This window comes from Protopterus annectens, chromosome 1.part2 (genome assembly GCF_019279795.1).
Source record: "Protopterus annectens isolate FY-2018-M chromosome 1.part2, PAN1.0, whole genome shotgun sequence".
NCBI classification, from domain to species: Eukaryota; Metazoa; Chordata; order Ceratodontiformes; family Protopteridae; genus Protopterus; species Protopterus annectens.
Genome location: NC_056727.1, coordinates 636,672,664 through 636,696,600, shown reverse-complemented (window position 1 = coordinate 636,696,600; position 23,937 = coordinate 636,672,664). Strand labels below are relative to the sequence as shown.

The 23,937-nt window shown below is 39.8% G+C and overlaps 1 protein-coding gene across 1 annotated transcript in view; it reads right to left on the bottom strand.

Annotated features, from left to right (window-relative positions):
- Positions 1-23,937, bottom strand: part of LOC122792399 — a 339,957-nt gene that overhangs the window by 7,285 nt on the left and 308,735 nt on the right. Inside the window, exon 7 of the mRNA XM_044060188.1 lies at positions 22,738-22,808. Within this exon, the coding sequence (XP_043916123.1) occupies positions 22,738-22,808 (71 nt within the window). The remainder of the gene's footprint in view (positions 1-22,737; positions 22,809-23,937) is intronic.

Below are 23,937 nucleotides of genomic sequence, written 5' to 3'. Positions count from 1 at the left end.
AAGAATTATGTAGCTAAATGACCAGAAAGTAATACTGTACAAACCTGCATTCATATTGTAGGATCGTTAGACATTCAGGCACTTTTGTTACTAAGCTCTTACACTTCAGGTAGTTACACCAGAGATATCCGAGTTATACAAATTATGTGCAAAACACAGCATTACAACAGCAAGCATTTTAATGCATTCATTTTAAAACAACTGCAGTCAAGAATCATTTTAAAAATATATTCAGTTATTTTGACAATAGTTGAAACTAATCTAACTTTTGTATTATTTAATTAACTCCAACTCTGTCCATCTTCTTGTCTGATGTGTGTGCAGTTAAGAATTCCTACATGACAACTTGTTAAGCCTTTGTTTCTTAAGACAGGTTGTTTTGTGTAATTCTGTCCCCCTTGGTCCTCCTGCAAATAAACTTTGCAACTTTATTCAGGTCTTACAGCTGTATTTTAAACCAAGTGAACATAAAGGCACTTCATTGCTTTTGTATTCATATTTGCACTACATTTTTCTTTAGCATTTCATTGTTTACAGTTCCTGTTGCAAACTGGTTGCTTTATATTCAGGAGATGTGGTATAGATGTGGTACTGTTGGTGCTCACCTGATACCTGATGTCTGTCACAACACGACCAAACAAAAAAGGTGGGGGAGTTGCCATACTTTATAAATCTGAATTACAAATTAGCCTGATAGACTACCAACCTCCCTCTCCTACAAATGCTGAACTCCTTTGCTCCAAACGTCAGATTAATAAGAACAAAGCAATGTATATTATGTGTTGCTACATCCCTTCTGGGAAAAATATAAATACACTTGAAAATATCCTTAGCTGGCTCTCTTCTACCATCCCACAAGAAATTATCTTCTTAGGTGATCTCAATATTGACTGGAACTCCTGCTGTTCCACTAAACCCACCTCTCTCATAAACCTCTACATGTTCCAACAAATCATAAACTTCCCTACAAGAATACATAAACCTACCAAGAAGCAGAGTATTCTTAATTGGATACTTGTTAATAACAATCCCCATGCATATAAAACAGGTATACTCCCTGACAATATTAGTGACCACCTCCCTACATACATTTCCAAACAAAAATATAGTAGTCCTATGCAGTCAGTATATCGAACTATACGCAGTAAGAAAAACTTTAGCCTTCCCAACTACCTCCTAGAACTTAAAGCTTGCAACTGGGCACCTCTCAAAGACCTTCCTCTTGAAGAGGCAGTCACTTATTTCAATAATAAATTCCTCCAAATTCTGGACAGCCATGCCCCATCTCGCCAAATTAAAATAAGGTCCAAAGCAGCTCCATGGCTTTCCAAAGAAACCAAGCAAAAAATGATACTAAGAAACAAACTTTGGGCAAAATGGAGAACCACAAAAAATCCCACTGACCACCAACATTTCAAACACCTTAGAAATACCACAAAGAAACTTATACTCCTTGACAAAAAAAACTTCAACTTTAAATTTCAACAAAACCCCAACAGAACCCTCAAAATTTTGGTCTGGAATCAAGAAACTCCTATACCCTGGAAACTCCAAAACACCCACCCCTGCCAACCTAACTCAGACCCTCCTAATACAATTGCTGACATCATAAATAACTTCTTCTCAGAAACAGTCACCTCTCTTGCCAACACCTTAACTCCACCAACAACCCTTGAACTCAACCCTCCTAATAATAAAATACCCTCTTTAAAGTTGAACACAGTATCCACAGCCTTCATTCACAACCAACTCCAAAACTTAAACCTTGTACCCCTCAGCAGACAAACTGCCAGCAGAGTATCTGCAGCTAGCTGCAAAGGTACTAGCATTCCCAGTCTCCATCTTAATAAACAGAACCATAACCGAATCCACTATTCCATCTCTCTGGAAAATCTCCCATATCATCCCCTTACATAAAGGGGGAAATACAACTGAACTTTCAAACTACCGTCCTATAGCCCTACTCTCTCCTCTAGCTAAAATCATGGAACGATGTGTCCACCAACAACTTCTAGAACACCTTCTCCATAATAACCTACTTGCTGACTCACAGCATGGCTTTAGACCATTCCATAGTACCACCACTGCCCTTCTCTCCTTTACAGACACCATCAACAAAAATCGCAACCATAATCTATATTCATCTGCATTATTTCTTGACCTCTCAAAAGCATTCGATATGGTAAATCACCATCTCCTGATTGATATGCTTAAATCCCTTTCTCTTGACACAATGGCTATTCTGTGGTTCAACTCCTACCTGTCAAATAGACAACAAGCAGTACTCTGGGATGGTCATTTATCCTCCCAGCTCCCAGTCTCCATTGGAGTCCCACAAGGCTCTATTCTAGGTCCCCTCCTCTTCTCCATCTTTATTAATAATCTGAATACCTCCCTCCCATCCTCCACTTGCATTCAGTATGCAGATGACTCTACACTCATCTGCACTGCAATGTCTCCTGCTGAACTACATTCATGTACCCAAAATGTTTTTACTGCAGCAGAAAATTGGTTCAAACACATCTGTCTCCTCCTTAATCCTAAAAAGACTAAGTTACTATTGATTACTCCAACTCATAAGTCCATCCCAATTTCCTTTACTATTGTCTCTAACAATGGCACAATTATATCACCCGACAGCACTACAAAACTGCTTGGTGTGACAATAGATAATCAACTAAACTTTGATGCTCACATCAATTTAACTATAAAAACAGTTAACAAAAAAATAGGTGCACTCTATAGACTTAAACAATTTCTCACACCAGAGACTAGAACATCTTTAGCTCAAACACATCTCATCTCAACACTACTGTATGCCTCTCCAACCTTTATTAACCTATCAAAAACAAACCTATCAAAACTAGCCTCATCCTACCACAACATTGTCAGGTTTGCTACAGGTGCCCCATATCGGACTCATCATTGCTTAAATCTCAGACAGCTAGGTTGGCTTGAACTGCAAAATCTCATTCTACTCCAACAACTTACTATTACCCACAGGATACTCCACTTCCCTTCTAATACACCTATTCTTAGTACTCTTATTTCCCCCTATAAAAATCTCTCTAACCTACGCTCAGCTAATAAACTTCTAGTAGCCACATGTAAATCTCAGAACAAAGCAGGTGACTCCCTTTTCTCAAATGCTGTGGGTACACACTGGAACAAGCTCACTAGTGAACTTACTACCTTGACCTCAACACCCCTCTTCAAGAAACATTTAAAGACCCACCTCAAATCACATTGGCTCTGCCCTTGCTCTTCCCCTGACTGACTCTCGTTCTCTACTTCCACATCTTTCCACCTCTTTTCCAAACACCTCTATCTGCACTGTACAAACCCATCATATAGATAAGTAGTACTTCTCCTTCATCCATCTAGCTGATACCACTCCTCCCACCACTTCAATTTCTTTTTTCCCTTCACTCTATTCAGCTTGTGACTTCCTCTTTCTTATGATTTTACCTCCTATTACGAAAAAAAAAAAAAAAAAAAAAAAAATTTTTATTCTGTATTATAATACTGCTCGTATTGCTGTGTGTTTTTGTTACACTAATTGCTTTTCTGTTGTTCTGTATTCTAATTAGTTAATAACTCCTGCTTAGTAGTTTTAGTTAAACTCTTTTGTTACCATAGACTGTTACAGTGGAGCTTTTCTCCTCGGGCCTCTACTGAAAATGGACATGTATCCAGTTAGACTAGCCCGGTCAACAAATGTAAAATAAATAAATAAATAAAAAACACTGACTGACCCAATCAGATTCTGCGTTTTGCAAAGATGTGTTGAGAGATTATCATTTTACAGTGCTACACTGTGCTTCTGTCCTAATACGTGTGCAGTTTTCTCTTCCTATGCTGGTTGGAAAGGAGATCTGACTTATATTGCTGGTGTATTTCTGCCCTAAGCTCTTAGATCTACCTTGTAAATATCCACTACAACTTGTTTTTTATTTGCTTTAATGTGTGTATGCACAGTTTGTACTACTCTCACCCCACAGCATGTGCTTGCACATACATGCGCGCACACACTCTCACACACACACACACACACACACACACACACACACACACACACACACACACACACACACACACACACACACACACACACACACACACGCACACACACACAAAACTTCCCTGCATTTACTGCTGCTGCTGTACTCTCTGTAAAACCATATCTATCTACATTTTCTCGTACTGCAAGAATACAACTTTAACAGGGCCCAAGCAACCATATTTTGTATGATGTTTCCATTTTCTAATAACTGTTTTAAGCACCAGCCATACTGGCCACTGTTCTAAACTAACTGGAATTAAAATCAGTACCAACAAACACAAAGAAATGATTATCTTCTCTTCTGGAAAAGAGTGGATTACCGTCTACAGGTGGGGATGAGGGGTATTAGCTGTAATGAGTGGTGGAACTGAAGGGCCTTGTGATCTTAGTCTTGAGAATAGATAGAGTGGACTGAGATACAGACTAGTGAATGGACAAAGGGCCATATCTGGCAAAAGATGACCTAGGCACTGCCTAGAGACTGGTGTTGCCTGGAAGTCCTGGCCATACAACATTAATAAACAATACACTCTGAAACAACTGCGGTGGTGGGGCTGCGGTAGCGTTGTCGCCTCACAGTAAGAATTTGTCCGGTTTGATTCTCAGCTAGAGCGTCTTCTGTGTGGAGACATGCGTGAATGGGCGTACCTTCGTTGAAGGTTGTGTGTCGGGGCCGGCAACCCGGCATGTAAAAATCTACTGCCAATCATTAGTCGACCGGAGTTCTGCTGTGGTGACCCCTAACCGAGAAAAGTGAAAGACACAACAACAACAACACTCTGAAACAATTTAAAAAAAATGATTCAAACCAGTTTCCTGCTCTGTATCTTCAGCAGCTTCAATTAAAACAAAAACACAGTCCAAACCAATTTTCCTGCTCTGTGTTTGCAGCAGCTGGCACTGACAAATGTTTTGAGCCAATGAGACTGGAGCTGTTACATGCAAAGCAGCCCAGCATATCCATCCTCATTGGCTTAAAAGCACTTCCTGTTATTTAACTTCCCATGGCTCATAATTTAACCTCTAGCAGAAAAAATGTGGGGCAGTAAGATGGAACTGTCTTGAGTGGAAGATTGTTAATTTTTTTTTTAAGTGGGAAGCAGAATGGAGCTGTCTCAAGTAGGAGACTGTTGAAATTTCTTTTTGTTTCGCTTAAGTGGCAGCAGGATGGAGGTCTCTTGAGTAGGAGATTGTTGAAATTTCTTTTTCGCTTAAGCAAGTGAGCAGGACAGGTACATATTCTTTGAAAAAGCAGGTGCAGAGTATGTATTACAGCGGGGAAATGAGTGATGTAGAACAGGCACAGCAGGTGATGGCTTAATGTTTCATTTACTTTGAAGCAGTAGTGTGTCTGCATACCTGTGTGTGTAATGCCCCAATTAGAGGGCATTATCTCAAGAAATTACTTACTCAGAGTCACATAGAATCAAACCCTGTACCTTAAGTACAGGAAACAAGAGCCTTAATCCTCCATCCCAACTAACAGACCTACATTAACTTAATTTTCTTTTGTATAAATTACGAGGATTACAGTCAGTCAACATCACTTATTAGAAGTTCATAGTTTTTGTGGTTCAGAAATACATGTTGATATAAAACATAATGTTCAGTTAATTGTTTAAGTGATTTAAAGTAATCTAGTCTTATCTATCTCCAGTTGTGCAGACCATCTCTGATTTTAGCCTCATTTATGCTATGTCCTTGAGCAAGTCACTTATCCAGACAGTGCTTTGAGGCTACTTAAAATTTGGTATAGGCTCCTAGTGCTTTGGGACTACTTAAAATTTGGTATAGCTTCTTCGATGGTCCCTTGGATGAAAAGCCTAATAGCTACCTATGCACCACAGTAGTTATGGTGTAAAGGAAGGAACTTGATTGTAGTAAACAGGAAAATCATCATATGAGCCATATTCTTTGAATGTGATCCTAGGTTTCCTTGTTCTGTTGAATATTGACAGTGTGTTTATAATTTAGTTGCAAATAAATTGGACAGCATGACGTCTATGAGGTTAATATTTAATATTTTAACTATGAAGAATTTTTAATTTAGCTTATTTTTTTTTACACCCAGGTATGAAATGCACTGTGTTTAGGATACAAGAGTTTGTACAGCCCTTAATGCAAATGAATAAGGCCATGAGCTATTAAACAGCAGATTCCTGTAGGATACGGCTTGATTCCCTTAGCCTTTATTTGTCTTCTATGACACTCTGCCCATTTACTTCACCAGACAGTACTCCTGGGCTACTTTTGAAAAAAGGACATGTGTCCATTAGGCTGTACTTGGCTGTTAGAAAATATATTAAGCATTTGTGTTTTGAATTCCTGCACCCTTCACAAATATGTTAATTATTACTTCACTATATGTTATTTGAGCAAAAATCTCAGCATGTCAGTTGTAGTTTAATTGGTTACCATATGCATTTTCACTAAATATGAGTTTCAAGGGAAGAAAAGATTACTGTTTCTCTTTTGTCTGTTTTCAATGTGAGACCATTTGTTTTGTTTAGCAAATGGCTGTCAGTGTTTTTTTTTTGAAAATGTTGATATTTAAGTTGTAAACAAAATGCAAATCTCTGTGATAATTGTAAAAGTAAAGAAGAAAATTGTACGTACACTGACAAGATTGGACAGTGTTTATGGTAGCTTAAATGAGGAGAGACAGCCAAGTAATGGGATACTGGTATGGCTGATGGTGGCCTGATTCATTATCTTGCATAGGGCCCCTTTTGTCCATGATCCAGGTCTGTTGACTTTGAAGGTGCACGCTGCAAGGACACAGCATTATCAGTGATTCAAGTAGGTCAGACTTGTACTGAGTGATGTCAGAGGGGATAGCTATTCTTGATGACAGAGAAGATATAGAGAGTTCCAAAATGAGATGTAGATGTCCTTCAAGCATATTAGTCCACCCCCAAAAAGAGTATATTGTATGCAGTAATTTCTGATTTTTGTATGACTTGTGTGTTGCTGAAAAGACTGCTGCAGCATTTATATTGCCTTTGTTTTGCTTTATTCATTGCACTGAAGAATGAATTAATCCATCAATAGTCCTAGATTGTGCAATATAGTCTAACAATGTTGCATTTTAGTAATATATGTTTGCACTATCTTCTTTATAGCCTCCATTTTTGAAGGGATTGACATTTGTCAGGTCATATAACCTGCATTATTTGTAGTAATGATCAGAACTATCTGATCTTCAACATCCCTTATATAGTCATTGTTGCATATTACTGTGATACAGTCTTCTCTACAAAATTGAATTGTAAATAATTTTGGCATTTAGTTAAAAGCTGTTAATCTGGCAGTTAGTGCAGTTAGCACAGAGGACTAAAGGTCCTACTTGTTAATGAACTGCTTACTGTGGGAAGGGTTCAAAGTGTGAATCTTTCCACCTTCAGTTACCTACTGTCACATTAAGCAGGCCATTTAACCAGTCAGTGCTTTGGAGTACTTGGGAAATTGAGCTAGACTCCTTAATGGCCTCCAGGACTGCATTCCTAGTAACTCTGAAACTGTTACCATTTGCCAGCTGATCTAGTTCAGGAACTGTTAATGGCACACCAATTTTTAATGCAAAACAGGCAATGTATTCTTCAAGGGTAGTGGGCACTGAATTTGTAGATGAAGCATTGAAATGCAAAGTTGTTTGCCAGAATTAATTACAGTTTTCTTTACCATGGAATTATTCAGATGACTTTTACTTCTGCAGCAATTGTACATATTGACTTAGCATGTGTTACCAGGTGATTAATATTTCTTATGCTCTCACAAATACTCCCATATTTAAACTGTGCTACTCATGGCTGGATCTTACAGCATGATGCTAGTTATCTTTATACAGTTTCATGCAGTTCATCCAAAACTATCAATAAAATATATGTATTTCTTTATAATAATAAGGGGTGTACATAGTCAACAAACTGACTATAATTGCAGCTAGGGGTGGGGGCTAGTTGTAAATGAATATTGCTTATGCTCGTAATCATCTGGTCATTTTTTAAACAGTCTTTAATGTGGTTTTACACAAGTAGTGTGTGTGTGTGTGTGTGTGTGTGTGTGTGTGTGTGTGTGTGTGTGTGTGTGTGTGTGCGTAAATTAAGTTGAAATACTTTAGCATCTGTGTCTATATGTGAAACAAATTTGAAATATGTGACTTTGGTTACTATTATTCTTGTTGATTTTTGGCAGACATCTCAGGAGGACGCAGTCAATAATGTAACTATAATTGGTTGGTTTGGTATGTGGATAAAAATGACCCTGCTGAACTGATAAAGTTAAAAAATCATTAGTCTGTCTTGGGGGGGGGCTAATTCATTACCTTGCATAGTGCCCCATTTGTCCATGATCCAGCTCTGTTGACTCTGAAGGTGTATTCTGGAAGAATACAGAGTTGTTGACCAGGTGAGTAGGTCAGACCAGTGCTGAGTGAAGTCATTGGGGTTCTCTGTTCTTACTCTTGATGCACAGAAGACATGGGGAGGTCAAAAATGAGATATGGGTGTCCTTCAAGTGTGTACTCCCCCCAAAAAAAACAGTATGTTATATGCAGTCATTTCTGATTTTTGTATGACTTGTGGGTTGTTGAAAGAAAAACTGCTGCAGTATTTATATTGTCTTTAATTGTTTTGCTTTATTCATTACTCTAAATAATGAATTAATCCATTAATAGTCCTGGATTGTGAAATATAGTCTAACCATGTTGTATTTTGATAATATATGTTTGCACTATCTTCTTTACAGCCTCCACCTTCAAAGGGATTATTTGCCAGGTTGTATAACCTGCATTATTTGGAGTAATGATCAGAACTATCTGATCTTCAACATCCATTATGTAGTCATTCTTGCATATTACAATGATACAGTTTTCTCTACAATTTCTGATTGTAAAGGATTTCTGGATTTAGTTAAAAGCTGTTAATCTAGCAGTTATTACAGTTGGCAAACAGTATTTAAGCTACAGCTTGTTAATAAACTGATTCCTGTGGAAGACCAGTTGGCATAATGGTTAAGGTCTTTGCCTTCCATGCACAAGGTACACAGTTCATTTTTGACCTCTGGCCAATGCCTGTTTGTAGTTTGCATGTTCTCCCTATGTCTCTGTGACCTCAAAAAAAAAAAAAAAAAAAAAAAAACTCACTTAAGAATGGGGCTGTGGGCAGCAGTACAGACTGTACATTTTGGCCCATAAGGGGATGATTTCTTTAGACCAATCGCTTTGGGTGTGAGTATCCTCCAAGATAAGAGAACACATATCACAGACTGTGTGCTGTGGCAGAGCTACACACTCAACAAATGAGCATGGGTATTTGGTGGTGATGAACCAACCTACACCTAGGACTCATGCTAATGGTGGGAGGAGTGTATCTACCACTATGGGGGGGGGGTCAACAAGTTACTGGCCAACTGGCCACTCACCTAGCTTGGGTTATCTGGGATAGTTTTCTTGATTGAAAGCTGGATGTAAAGCAATCAGCCTACCAAACATTAACTAAGAATTAGGTTCACTGACAGGATGCAGCTTGGAAGTCGATGATATAATGGTAATCCTATGTGTCTAGGAGACAAGATGGAAGGGCAGTACAGCAACGCCACTTTACTTTGGATCCAGGCTCTTCTACTCAGGAGGAAGACAGGCTAGAAATGGTGTGGAAATCGTGGTGAGGGAGAGACATTAGAAGGCAGTAAGGGATGTCATCAGAAATGAGTGGCAGTCTCATGGCAATCAGACTCCAGTCTATTGACAGAGCAGTATTTATAATCTCAGCCGACGCCCCATAACTGGGTTGTGATAGTGAGGAAAAGAGTGCATTCATACAGCAGTTGCAGAGCCTACTAGATAAAGCAGGACAACATGAATTGGTGTTGATAATGAGTGATCTGAAAGCACATATCAAACAGACAGAACAGGATATGAAGATCGCCTGGGTCCACATGGGTGTGGCTACAGGAATAAAGAAGGAGAGGCCATTCTACTCTTATGTTAAAATTTGAACCCTACACTGACCACTGTGGTCCTAGATATAAAAGATCCACATCAGAAGGAAAATAAACCATTTGGGGAGCTGTCCTGTAATTATATTATTTTTTGTATTATTTCCTTACGCCACACTTTTTTATTGTTCCCAATGTGCAGTGCATCTATTTGAGCAATGACTATCTATTGTTCAAAAATGTAATTGTACATTTTAAATGCATTTCTTTAATATTTTATTTAAATTATTTAACCATTCTTAATTTTTTGTTATTTTTCCTTTTCACGGATTCAGACATCAGTAGTCTGATTCACACTCATGAGTACTTGTTGCTTTTTAAACAATACATTACAAGGTAGGAAAGCCTCCTAATGTTGTTTATGGTTATTTTTATTCTCATCATTAGATTTCATGCCGTCTTATCTAGTCTGTTTATAAATTGATTCAAATTCAACTGTCTGAGGTGTAGCTATTGGTGGGCAAAGGCAGCAAAGGTAAGACACAGGCCTGTTGGCTGTTGGTGAAGCACCCTCCAAGAGGAAAAAACGCTGAGAGAAGAAGGGAGCCACTTTTGAGATTTTAAGTATTTTTTCTCTGTTTATTTGCTAAGTTTTTCTGCATAGCTGCCTAGCTTGAGCATTTTCTGGCTTGTTAAACTTGATTTCTGTATTAGTAGCTGTATTTAGAGCACAACCAAAAGCTGTTTGCTGAATTTCCTGTTTGCACTTAATTTTAAATCGTTTTTTTCTTAAAACTTGCATATTTTCTGTCATTGAAATAGCACTCTTGTGTGGGGTCATTTACTGCACTGTTATAACTTGATATTACTTGTGAACCTCTGCTATCTCTGTAAAAACAAAACAAAAAAAATCTTGCTTTTTTCCCACTTTTCTGAGAGTTAAAAAAGTTCAGTTACAGGCTTGCTGTTCCTGAACTGTTTGAAAGTTTCTGTGAGGCTATTTTTGCTTGGGCTGAAGGAGGGTCTCTGTGTTCATCAGTGACAGTGACTAACATTGAGCAGCTTCCCTGCCCCCCGTAGAGGTGGTTACTGACTTGAAACTGTAGTTTTATTGGCCACTAGGGGTCATTTCCATAACTCCTTCATCTTCCTCTCTTAAAACCTAGTTGCCTCGTGGTTTGAGCGTCTTTTCAGGCTTGTTGGCTGTTGGTGAAGCACCCTCCAAGAGGAAAAAACGCTGAGAGAAGAAGGGAGCCACTTTTGAGATTTTAAGTATTTTTCTCTGTTTATTTGCTAAGTTTTTCTGCATAGCTGCCTAGCTTGAGCATTTTCTGGCTTGTTAAACTTGATTTCTGTATTAGTAGCTGTATTTAGAGCACAACCAAAAGCTGTTTGCTGAATTTCCTGTTTGCACTTAATTTTAAATCGTTTTTTTCTTAAAACTTGCATATTTTCTGTCATTGAAATAGCACTCTTGTGTGGGGTCATTTACTGCACTGTTATAACTTGATATTACTTGTGAACCTCTGCTATCTCTGTAAAAAACAAAAACAAAAAAAAATCTTGCTTTTTCCCACTTTTCTGAGAGTTAAAAAGTTCAGTTACAGGCTTGCTGTTCCTGAACTGTTTGAAAGTTTCTGTGAGGCCATTTTTCTTGGGCTGAAGGAGGGTCTCTGTGTTCATCAGTGGCAGTGACTAACATTGAGCAGCTTCCTGCCCCCCATAGAGGTGGTTACTGACTTGAAACTGTAGTTTTATTGGCCACTAGGGGTCATTTCCATAACTCCTTCATCTTCCTCTCTTAAAACCTAGTTGCCTCATGGTTTGAGCGTCTTTTCAGGCTTGTTGGCTGTTGGTGAAGCACCCTCCAAGAGGAAAAACGCTGAGAGAAGAAGGGAGCCACTTTTGAGATTTTAAGTATTTTTTCTCTGTTTATTTGCTAAGTTTTTCTGCATAGCTGCCTAGCTTGAGCATTTTCTGGCTTGTTAAACTTGATTTCTGTATTAGTAGCTGTATTTAGAGCACAACCAAAAGCTGTTTGCTGAATTTCCTGTTTGCACTTAATTTTAAATCGTTTTTTTCTTAAAACTTGCATATTTTCTGTCCTTGACCTAGCACTCTTGTGTGGGGTCATTTACTGCACTATTATAACTTGATATTACTTGTGAACCTCTGCTATCTCTGTAAAAACAAAACAAAAAAAAATCTTGCTTTTTCCCACTTTTCTGAGAGTTAAAAAGTTCAGTTACAGGCTTGCTGTTCCTGAACTGTTTGAAAGTTTCTGTGAGGCCATTTTTGCTTGGGCTGAAGGAGGGTCTCTGTGTTCATCAGTGGCAGTGACTAACATTGAGCAGCTTCCCTGCCCGCCGTAGAGGTGGTTACTGACTTGAAACTGTAGTTTTATTGGCCACTAGGGGTCATTTCCATAACTCCTTCATCTTCCTCTCTTAAAACCTAGTTGCCTCGTGGTTTGAGCGTCTTTTCAGGCTTGTTGGCTGTTGGTGAAGCACCCTCCAAGAGGAAAAAACGCTGAGAGAAGAAGGGAGCCACTTTTGAGATTTTAAGTATTTTTTCTCTGTTTATTTGCTAAGTTTTTCTGCATAGCTGCCTAGCTTGAGCATTTTCTGGCTTGTTAAACTTGATTTCTGTATTAGTAGCTGTATTTAGAGCACAACCAAAAGCTGTTTGCTGAATTTCCTGTTTGCACTTAATTTTAAATCGTTTTTCTTAAAACTTGCATATTTTCTGTCCTTGACCTAGCACTCTTGTGTGGGGTCATTTACTGCACTGTTATAACTTGATATTACTTGTGAACCTCTGCTATCTCTGTAAAAACAAAACAAAAAAAAATCTTGCTTTTTCCCACTTTTCTGAGAGTTAAAAGTTCAGTTACAGGCTTGCTGTTCCTGAACTGTTTGAAAGTTTCTGTGAGGCCATTTTGCTTGGGCTGAAGGAGGGTCTCTGTGTTCATCAGTGGCAGTGACTAACATTGAGCAGCTTCCCTGCCCCGTAGAGGTGGTTACTGACTTGAAACTGTAGTTTTATTGGCCACTAGGGGTCATTTCCATAACTCCTTCATCTTCCTCTCTTAAAACCTAGTTGCCTCGTGGTTTGAGCGTCTTTTCAGGCTTGTTGGCTGTTGGTGAAGCACCCTCCAAGAGGAAAAACGCTGAGAGAAGAAGGAGCCACTTTTGAGATTTTAAGTATTTTTTCTCTGTTTATTTGCTAAGTTTTTCTGCATAGCTGCCTAGCTTGAGCATTTTCTGGCTTGTTAAACTTGATTTCTGTATTAGTAGCTGTATTTAGAGCACAACCAAAAGCTGTTTGCTGAATTTCCTGTTTGCACTTAATTTTAAATCGTTTTTCTTAAAACTTGCATATTTTCTGTCCTTGACCTAGCACTCTTGTGTGGGGTCATTTACTGCACTGTTATAACTTGATATTACTTGTGAACCTCTGCTATCTCTGTAAAAACAAAACAAAAAAAAAATCTTGCTTTTTCCCACTTTTCTGAGAGTTAAAAGTTCAGTTACAGGCTTGCTGTTCCTGAACTGTTTGAAAGTTTCTGTGAGGCCATTTTTGCTTGGGCTGAAGGAGGTTCTCTGTGTTCATCAGTGGCAGTGACTAACATTGAGCAGCTTCCCTGCCCCCCCAGAGAGGTGGTTACTGACTTGAAACTGTAGTTTTATTGGCCACTAGGGGTCATTTCCATAACTCCTTCATCTTCCTCTCTTAAAACCTAGTTGCCTCGTGGTTTGAGCGTCTTTTCAGGCTTGTTGGCTGTTGGTGAAGCACCCTCCAAGAGGAAAAAACGCTGAGAGAAGAAGGGAGCCACTTTTGAGATTTTAAGTATTTTTCTCTGTTTATTTGCTAAGTTTTTCTGCATAGCTGCCTAGCTTGAGCATTTTCTGGCTTGTTAAACTTGATTTCTGTATTAGTAGCTGTATTTAGAGCACAACCAAAAGCTGTTTGCTGAATTTCCTGTTTGCACTTAATTTTAAATCGTTTTTCTTAAAACTTGCATATTTTCTGTCCTTGACCTAGCACTCTTGTGTGGGGTCATTTACTGCACTATTATAACTTGATATTACTTGTGAACCTCTGCTATCTCTGTAAAAACAAAAACAAAAAAAATCTTGCTTTTTCCCACTTTTCTGAGAGTTAAAAAGTTCAGTTACAGGCTTGCTGTTCCTGAACTGTTTGAAAGTTTCTGTGAGGCCATTTTGCTTGGGCTGAAGGAGGGTCTCTGTGTTCATCAGTGGCAGTGACTAACATTGAGCAGCTTCCCTGCCCCCGAGAGGTGGTTACTGACTTGAAACTGTAGTTTTATTGGCCACTAGGGGTCATTTCCATAACTCCTTCATCTTCCTCTCTTAAAACCTAGTTGCCTCGTGGTTTGAGCGTCTTTTCAGGCTTGTTGGCTGTTGGTGAAGCACCCTCAAGAGGAAAAACGCTGAGAGAAGAAGGAGCCACTTTTGAGATTTTAAGTATTTTTCTCTGTTTATTTGCTAAGTTTTTCTGCATAGCTGCCTAGCTTGAGCATTTTCTGGCTTGTTAAACTTGATTTCTGTATTAGTAGCTGTATTTAGAGCACAACCAAAAGCTGTTTGCTGAATTTCCTGTTTGCACTTAATTTTAAATCGTTTTTTCTTAAAACTTGCATATTTTCTGTCCTTGACCTAGCACTCTTGTGTGGGGTCATTTACTGCACTATTATAACTTGATATTACTTGTGAACCTCTGCTATCTCTGTAAAAACAAAACAAAAAAAATCTTGCTTTTTCCCACTTTTCTGAGAGTTAAAAAAGTTCAGTTACAGGCTTGCTGTTCCTGAACTGTTTGAAAGTTTCTGTGAGGCCATTTTTGCTTGGGCTGAAGGAGGGTCTCTGTGTTCATCAGTGGCAGTGACTAACATTGAGCAGCTTCCCTGCCCCCGTAGAGGTGGTTACTGACTTGAAACTGTAGTTTTATTGGCCACTAGGGGTCATTTCCATAACTCCTTCATTTGTCCTCAGAGGAGTGGTTTAAGGCAGTAACTTGTAGTTTATTGGCCATTTTGGGTCATTTCCTGTCTTTTCCAGCCTCCTGCTATAAAGCACGCTTTAGCGCGCATTAGCGCGATTTAGCCCGATTTAGTGCGGAGTTGCTACCGTTGCACACTAGGGCAGCGCCGGTTAAGCAGGTTTAAACTATTCGGGCTACCTAAAGTCCACTCTTCAAATTTTCCCATAAAACTACCTTCCTCGAACTATACTACTGATCTAATCAGCGTATCCTATAATTAAAAAGATCATCTCTACTTGACTCCAAGTAGACTATTCTCTATCTGTTAAATGTAGCACTTGCTCCTACAGTACTTATTACCTTGATACGGCACTCTTGTCATAGATAGTACCCCAAAAGGCAACCCCCATTTCTCGGTCACCCACGTCCCCGAATCTTTTTAAAGTTTTTGTCTATTCCTTCTAGCATGTCGAGGGATCAGTTGCTAGTGTCCTCTCCTGCTCAGCTGGTGAACCTGGGAATATTGAGGCAATGTTACAATTGCCTCATGTACACTGAACAACCCTCTCCTCCTCCCACAAAACACAAATACATGCGAGAGATGCAACTATACGGCCAAACTGGAGGCTGAGCTCTCTCAACATAGGACTGGCAAGACCAGTCAGGAGGAGAAGGTTACCACACACACACTATAGACCCAGTCTCACATAGTACCATTACAACCTCAAATCATACACATAAACACACAAAGACATACTCGGAGGCTCTGATCAAAAATCTACCAAAACAGCAGAGGCCACCAAAGCAGACACCCAAACAACCACCACCTCAGAACACAACACCTGCAACACATAGACCTCACAGTCAGAGTGTCAAACAGTCACAGCCCTTAAGGCCAAACACAATGCCAGACACACTAGTCATTGGTGACTCTATAGTCAGACACACTGGCGTCCGCTCACCAGACTGAGTAAGGAGAAGGTCACAGTAAGCTGCCTGTCGGGCGCTAGAATCCGCCACATAGCGCAAGCACTCAGGTCTCTCAACAGCAGGTACAAATATGACTCAGTCATTGTCCACGCTGGTGTAAACGACCTGAGACGTACCTCCTTGGACTACATGAAAAGAGACATTGAGGAGCTCTCTGATTATGTAGCCCAGGCAGGTATGACCCTGACCTTGAGCAGTATCCTACCTTCACCAAGAATGATGCCACAATACAGAGATAAGATGATCAGCTTTAACAAATGGCTTAAACACTGGTGTCATTCAAAGGGGATCCAGTGTCTGTCTGCCTGGGATGACATGCTGGACAAGCCACGCTGCCATGAGGACGGCTTGCACCTGTCACCCTGGGATTCGGATATTGGCAAAGGCTCTTGCCACCCCATAGTGCCTTTTTAGGCAAGGCTCAAATTCTAAACCTACCACCTAGAACACAAAAAGGAAAAAACTAAGGGTAATGCTGCTCAATGCCAGAAGTCTCAATCACAAAATGCACGCACTCGAGGCCCTTCTCAGTATGGAGAACATCGATGTCTGTGCTGTGACAGAAACCTGGTTCAAGGCTCCTGAGAGCACCCCAGCGCTATCAGGTTTTACCTCATATCATGCGTTCGGCCCCAAAATCCGGACAATACCAAGAAAGGAGGGTATCCATATTCATCAAGGACACCCACACCTCAAGACTGGTGGCAACGCCGATGCATCGGAGACCATCCAGGTGCAATTAACCATAGGCAAGACTGCTCTGCAAATTGTAGCATGTTACAGGCCACCCTCACAAACTCAGGAACCTCACATGGCCTTCCTGAAAACACTAGAGGGATAAATGTATCACCAAACACCATCATACTAGGTGACTTCAATTACCCTAATATAGACTGGGAACACTACTCAAGCCCAAACACCCTAGCCCAAAAGTTCCTGGAATTCATAAACTCAAATGCCATGGAACAACTAGTCACCATCCCCACAAGAGGAGATAACATACTTGATCTCATCATCACGAACATGGGAGCACAATGTTCAACACGGAGGTGTACCCCTCACTGGTGAGATCAGACCACAAACTAATCTCGCTGGAGGTCCTCATCCCACCCCACCTGAAATAAAAAGACCACAGTAAAGAACTTCTCAAAAGCCGACTTCACACTTCTAAAGACTAGTGTGGTCTCCTTTAAGGCCCCGAGCGGCGGAAAACAGTACTCAAGCAGCTGAATCACTTACAAATGCCTTCTACCAGCACCTGCAGGACTGCATGGATAAGGCAATCCCAAGCAAAACAAAGACTCTTTGTACCAAAGGCAAGCGTCCAGTCTGGTGGACCCCAGCCATAAACAAACTCTACAACAAAGGAGGAAGCTACTACAAGATAGAGCAAAATCCTTAAAGGTAAGACACCCTTGATCACTATAAGTAAAAACTAAGAGCTCTCATAAAATCATCCAAAGCAAATTTCGAGAGAAAAATAGCTAAAGACTCAAAGACAATCATAAGGCCTTCTTTAGCTATGTTAGAAACCTGGGAGGAAACTCCCAGATATGCTCAGAGCTAGTTCAAAATGATGTGAAGATTACTGATCCTACAGACATTGCCAACATACTGGCTGACAGGTTCAGTGCAAACTTCTCCCCTCCCCAAAGGAGAGATATCTATACCAAACGATTGCAGCCCCCAAACATCTCCAGCGCCCAAGTGAGAACTGCTCTCTCCAAAGCAAAAAACACAGCATCCATGGGACCTGATGGTGTCCCCGGCTGTGTGCTCCATTAACTCAATGAGGAATTAAACCCACAGCTAGGACAGCTGTTTAATCAAAGTCTTACCTCTGGATACATTACCCAGGAGTGGCGCACTGCAACTGTGGTACCACTTCACAAAGGCGGTGCCTCCACCGACCCTGGAAATTACCGGCCCATTAGCTTGACAAGCCTTATCTGCAAAGCCATGGAGAGGATCATAATGGACCTCATAAATAAAGACATAGGAATTTGCAGACTTTGGATCCAACCCAGTTTGGCTTTGTCAAAGGCAGATCATGCCTTTTAAACTTGGTTGACTTTTTGAAACAGTCACCAAAGCCATTGATGAGCGAAAGGCAGTCCATACAGCCTACCTCGATTTGGCTAAGGCCTTCGATACAATACCCCACTCGGGTATCATTGAAAAACTCATCAGCTTAAATGTCAACCCATACATCACAAGATGGGTTGCAAACTGGCTGAGTGACAGAACCCACAGGGTCAGAGTTGCTGGCGCGATGTCAGACTCAAAGCCTGTCACAAGTGGTGTCCCACAGGGCTCAGTCCTGGGCCCACTCTTGTTTGGCATCTACTTTTCCGAAGTACAAGCAAACACAGGAGGGTTATGGCTGACAAAGTTTGCAGATGACTGCAAACTGGGCCATAGTAGAAAACACATCTGACACAGATATCCTTCAGAAGGGTCTCACAGAAACGGATAACTGGTGCCAGAGCCATGGCCTAAAGTTAAATGCCAAAAAATGCATAGTCATACCCTTCGGGAAAAACAAGGTTACCCCTAGCTACCAAATAGGTGGCAATCCACTGAGCACAGAAGAAGTTATCAGGGACCTGGGGACCCAGGTTGATAGTAGTCTGTCATTCGACACCCATGTAGCTAAAGTAGTTAGGAAGACCTTCTACATTGCCCACCTTATCATGAAGGGATTCTCATCTAGATCAAGGAGGTCATAGTCTCCTTTACTCATCACTCATCAGACCAATGATTGAGTACAATGCCCCATTCGAATGTATCTGACCCGACACTTGCAGCAGCTGGAGAGGCCACAAAGTTCCTCACCAAAAGGATAAAGGGTCTCAAAATCTGTCCTATGCTGCCCGACTGAAAGAACTCCAGCTCTATTCAGTAAACACGCTTGCTCAGAGGTGACCTTTGCCTAACATACAAGGCCATGTCAAACCCAGATTTGATGAATATGCTTCACCTCAAAAATCTAGATCCATCAGAGCCACAAGGGCGGAGACTTAAACCTTGACACGGCTATTAATAGGACGTGCTGGAGGGATAGATTCATCACCCAAAGACTCCCTATGCTGTGGAACAAAATCCCGGTACATGTGAGGTAGAGCACCTCGCTGGCCTTGTTCAAGAGAAATCTTGACCAATGGATGGGAGATCGTAGATATACCCCAGGGATTACCTCAGTGTCACTGCTCGACAGAGGCACAGCAAAATAATGGGTATAGTCCCCCATACTAAAGGGGTGGCGTAAGCCACAAAACGATGGGCTAGGCTTGTAAATGCCCTCGGGCAGATAGCCTAGTATGAACCTATGAACCTATGAACCTATGAACAATGGAGTAGCTCATACATTATTTGTATTGGCAATTCAGCTGAAGATAGACCGACTAATCTGACATTGCTATTTAGTATTCATAATTTTTGCAAGGCACATAAATCTGCTGCATAAGCAGTTAACAGATGGATTAAACTGGACAGCAGTGTCTCTTTAAGCTCACTAGTAGGAGAGCATCATGCTAAAATAATATTTTTGAACCAATTCTGCACTAATGCTTGTGACTAGTAATAAGCACATAGTGTACAACCTTCCAGTGTTGCAGTGCTGTTGCTATGTCTGCTAATACTTCACAACTCAAAAGTAAAACAAGTATTTGTCAGTGGACACTGCAGAGGAACAATCTCAGTGCCTCAAGCAAGATTTGCTGTGCAGACATGTAATTCAAGGTACTTGTACATGGAGTTCTTCCTATTGGCATGCCATGTGAACCTCTATCTAGCTAATGTTGCATCTCTTACTATACCTCTCAACCTCTTAGCACAAGAAATATGGACGCAGACAAAAAAAGGGGCGAAAAAGGCTCCCCAAAATAGGAACAATGTTAATTATTGCTCTTAGAAAGTTGTTAAAATAAAAGAATTTGTGTTATCATGTATTTTCTAAAGGATATGAAGTCTGAAACTCAAATGTCTGTCATTTTAGTGAATTTAATCCTCACTGATTTGTCAGAAAACTACTATTTTTATGAGGAATATTTAAAAAATACGAGGCAAGAATCTGGACATTCTGCAAAAATCTGAACAGTTGTGAGGTATGCCTCCTACTTTCAGTTTTCTTAGAATCATTAAGATTCACTTCCAGAATAAGTCTTGCCAAAATAAATGCTACAATTCTCACACACATAACAAATAAGGACAAGTCAAAACAGGTATTTCGAGGGAACACATGAAAATGAATGCCTATGCTGTACATAAAACGGTTCCTGAATTAGTTGTGTTGATGGAAGAGAGCCAGCATAGCAGATAGGGAAGTTGTTAAAGAAGCTTGACAAAATACACAACAATAACTGAAAACACAGTTTATTATAGTGACAGGAAGAACAGGAGAAAGTGTGTAACAGACTTCAGATGTCAATGAGAAGCATTGATCTTTTATGAATTATAATGAACTATACAAGGAGCAAGACATGACAATACTAAGTGAAGAAGGAGGAAGCAATGAAAGCAGTCAGAAATGTAAACACAAACTGGAAAAAGCTAACAAATTCAGTTAGTATGGGGGTTAAAATCATGTATGCGCATACTAGGTAACAAAGAAAGTTAAACCCGCCCATAGAGCACTTAAATAAAATGCATGAAGGGAAGAAAGAAATAAGACATGTAAGAAACAAATGAAAACATACCAGATATAAGCATTAGAAGTGGCTGACATAAGGGAAGCTGATTGCTGCCTTGTCATAAGAAGATTTCTGAAAGAACTTCCAAAAGTAAAGCAGAAGGTGAGATTAGACAAGATTCTCACAGAATTCTTAGAAAACTAAGGAGAATTGATATCAATCCCCACTTCATCTTTTTAACAAACTGTGGCAGGAGGATAATATTTTCCAAAACTGCAAGTTTGATTTGATGCCTCTTTTCAGTAGTGGAGGAACAGAGAAGCTAGCCAATACCAGCTTCTTACTTCATCTCAGTTGTGGGAAAGTCGCAGAATTCCTGATGAAGAAAATAATTGTGGAATATGAGGAAACCAATGACATGTATGAGCCAAGATAACATAGAAGTACAGAGGGACATTCAAGATAGACAACTGTACCAGATTTTTTGTGTTCAACTTTTGGCTTCATTCTTTCCAGCTACCTCAGTAGGCCTATCCATTGGCAGGTCTACCAGCCTCTCCTCCTCTCCTGCTTCCCCTGGACTATCTCTGTTATATGGCTGGGGCCAGCACTGTATCTAAGGGTGCCCAGGGAGACCATCTTTCTGTTGACTGCTTTCACCAGATTATTTAATTTATGACCGACCCCTTGGTATCCCCTCCCCTACATTCGCATGCAACATCCGAGGGTTAATCCCCTCTATGGACCATGCCTTCCCCAGGGAATGCTTAGAGGAATGCCCTTCTCCACAGGATGGATACATCCATCCCTCCTTGCCAGTGCCTCCGATGCTAATTGGACCCAAGTTGCCTAGGCCATAGTTACAGATTTATCCCTCCACTCCACAGTGTTGGCTCTAGCAGACATATTTGAAGCAGTAATTGGTGCAGATGAGTAAAAGCATTTATACTTTAGGAATACTGATATGGTACTTTAATGATCATATTAGAAGCCATTTTTCAGGTAAAAATTGACTAGACAAATGGACACAGAAAGTAATAATAAATGGACTGAACATACAAGGATGGTTACCAGTTAAGAATCACTAGGACAGTGCTGGGTCTGAACATTTTCAAGGATTCTTTCCCACCTCACCCCTCCTCTTTATGGTTGGCTTTCCACATCCCACCTCATGGTTTTACTGGTGGCTGAACTTTACTTCTGTCACCCCAGTGAAGATACATATATTTCGGACCAGTGATTAATCTGCCACCAATCAGTTTAACCAGCATGTCATCAGACAAACTTTGCCTCCTATGCTGACTGACACATGATAGGGTCAATCTCCTTATACCCAGCATGCTCTGCAGAATGTCCACTGAAATACAGGGCCATCAGTAATAAGCCACTTAGTAAGTCATATTAAGAATAATACCCAGCAGTTTTACAGTGTTATCTATTGCTTTTTGCTCTACCTTTATGCTCTGCTGAAAAACTTTTAAAACTCCATAAACTTTACTTAATAATGAATAGCATGTTGATAATAATAGCTAGATCAATACATTCCTGGTAATATTATTAAGGGGTCTGATGGCTGCACTCAAGAACTTGAGCTCAGGTTACATGAAAACCTCAAAAAATTATTAACCAATGAATATCAACAATGTCATCCCTTTTATTAGTAATAGTTCATAGGTTCATAGGTTCATAGGTGTTTACTAGGCTAACAACCACAAGGGCCTTTTTAAGCATATCCATGCATCCCAAATCTCTGACAAGTTCTGGTACCCTCGATAAGTGTAAGCAAGGGTTTGGGAAATGAAACATTTACAAGCAGGGGCCTGGGAGATGAACCATGTAAGGGTTACCTGTGTCCATTAGAGACAAAGGTGCCAAACCAGGGATGAATTTCTGTTCCCCATCCAATTGTCCAAAATGCGCTTGAATTGGGTTAGGGAGGAACAGTATCACTTGTATCGTCATTCTAGTGTAAAGTCATGCAAAGATTTATAACAGAGAAATAGAAGCACATAAGTCATTTATCATCACTTCATCCTAACAAGCAGACAAAAACATTGCTGACAATATCAAAATATGCAATATTTATTTTGGTATTCATAACCAATTACTTACCCTTTCAATGTATTCTGCTTCTATTGGGGAACACTTGCAGTCCACCACATAAATTTTCTCTTTTCTTGCAACTGTAAAAAAAAAAAAAAAATGTGAAAAGCAATAAATAAGTCTCCTCCATTTTCATAGGGTGTTATTCATTCAGTGAGCAGGACAAGCATTGTGAAATGTATTTAATGATTTCCTCTAGCTTCTGTGTTTCTTTAATATCCAGATACATAATGTTTGAATGACTCCCTATCATTCCTTCAAGTGACAAAAAGCAGATCCCAATATTAGGGTAAAATGAGCTGTACCTCCACCTCCGAAGCAGCAAGGTTGGAAACTCACTATTAGAAAATGAAAGGATTTTTCAAGGGGGTTGCTTCAATCCTCTGTACTCCACCAGGTATGGAAGGCAACCCCCCAATTGTAAGCACTAATTCTGATCTTACTGTAGCTCAGAACTGGGGGAATATTGCAAGAAACCTCAGTGTCAGACTGAGAATATAAATCTCCCATCTTTGTGGTTACAACATTATGATTATCACAGTTGAGTCCTCGGAATTATAACAGGTACCCCATACACTTCAAAAATACACACAAAGTATAGATAGGTAATCAGATTAACATTTGGAGAGGTGCATATGCATTTATCTAAAACTCTATTGATCTGTTTGGCTATTTGTCCATATAATCTATCTAATCGATCTAGCATGAATAAATGGCCCCTGTTACAAATAGAACCGACCACTGTAAGTGAATAATTATAAGGCACTGCCTACAGTGTGAACATAATGAAAAGGCTTCATTTACATTCTAACAACAAATTATATAATTCTCCTGTGATCTGAAGTAGAAACTGATGAACAGTTAAGACAGTGTACTGTTTTTCATATAATGGAGTTCATTCATGCAAAAGCAATGGTGGTTGTATTGGTTAGGTAAATTACCAAGCAATCTTTGAAAATCATGACTAAATGGTTTAATCACAGTTAAATCACAGTACTTGTCTGTCATCCCTTAGATGTATTACAAAAAGTAAGCTGCACAATTATATGAATATGATAGAGTACATGCATCAACAATGGCACTTTGAAGAACTACTATATATATATATATATATATATATATATATATATATATATATATAGATATAAATCTGCACTGCAGTGAGCATCTACGTAAAGATGCTGGCATTTCAGTGATTACTACACGAAT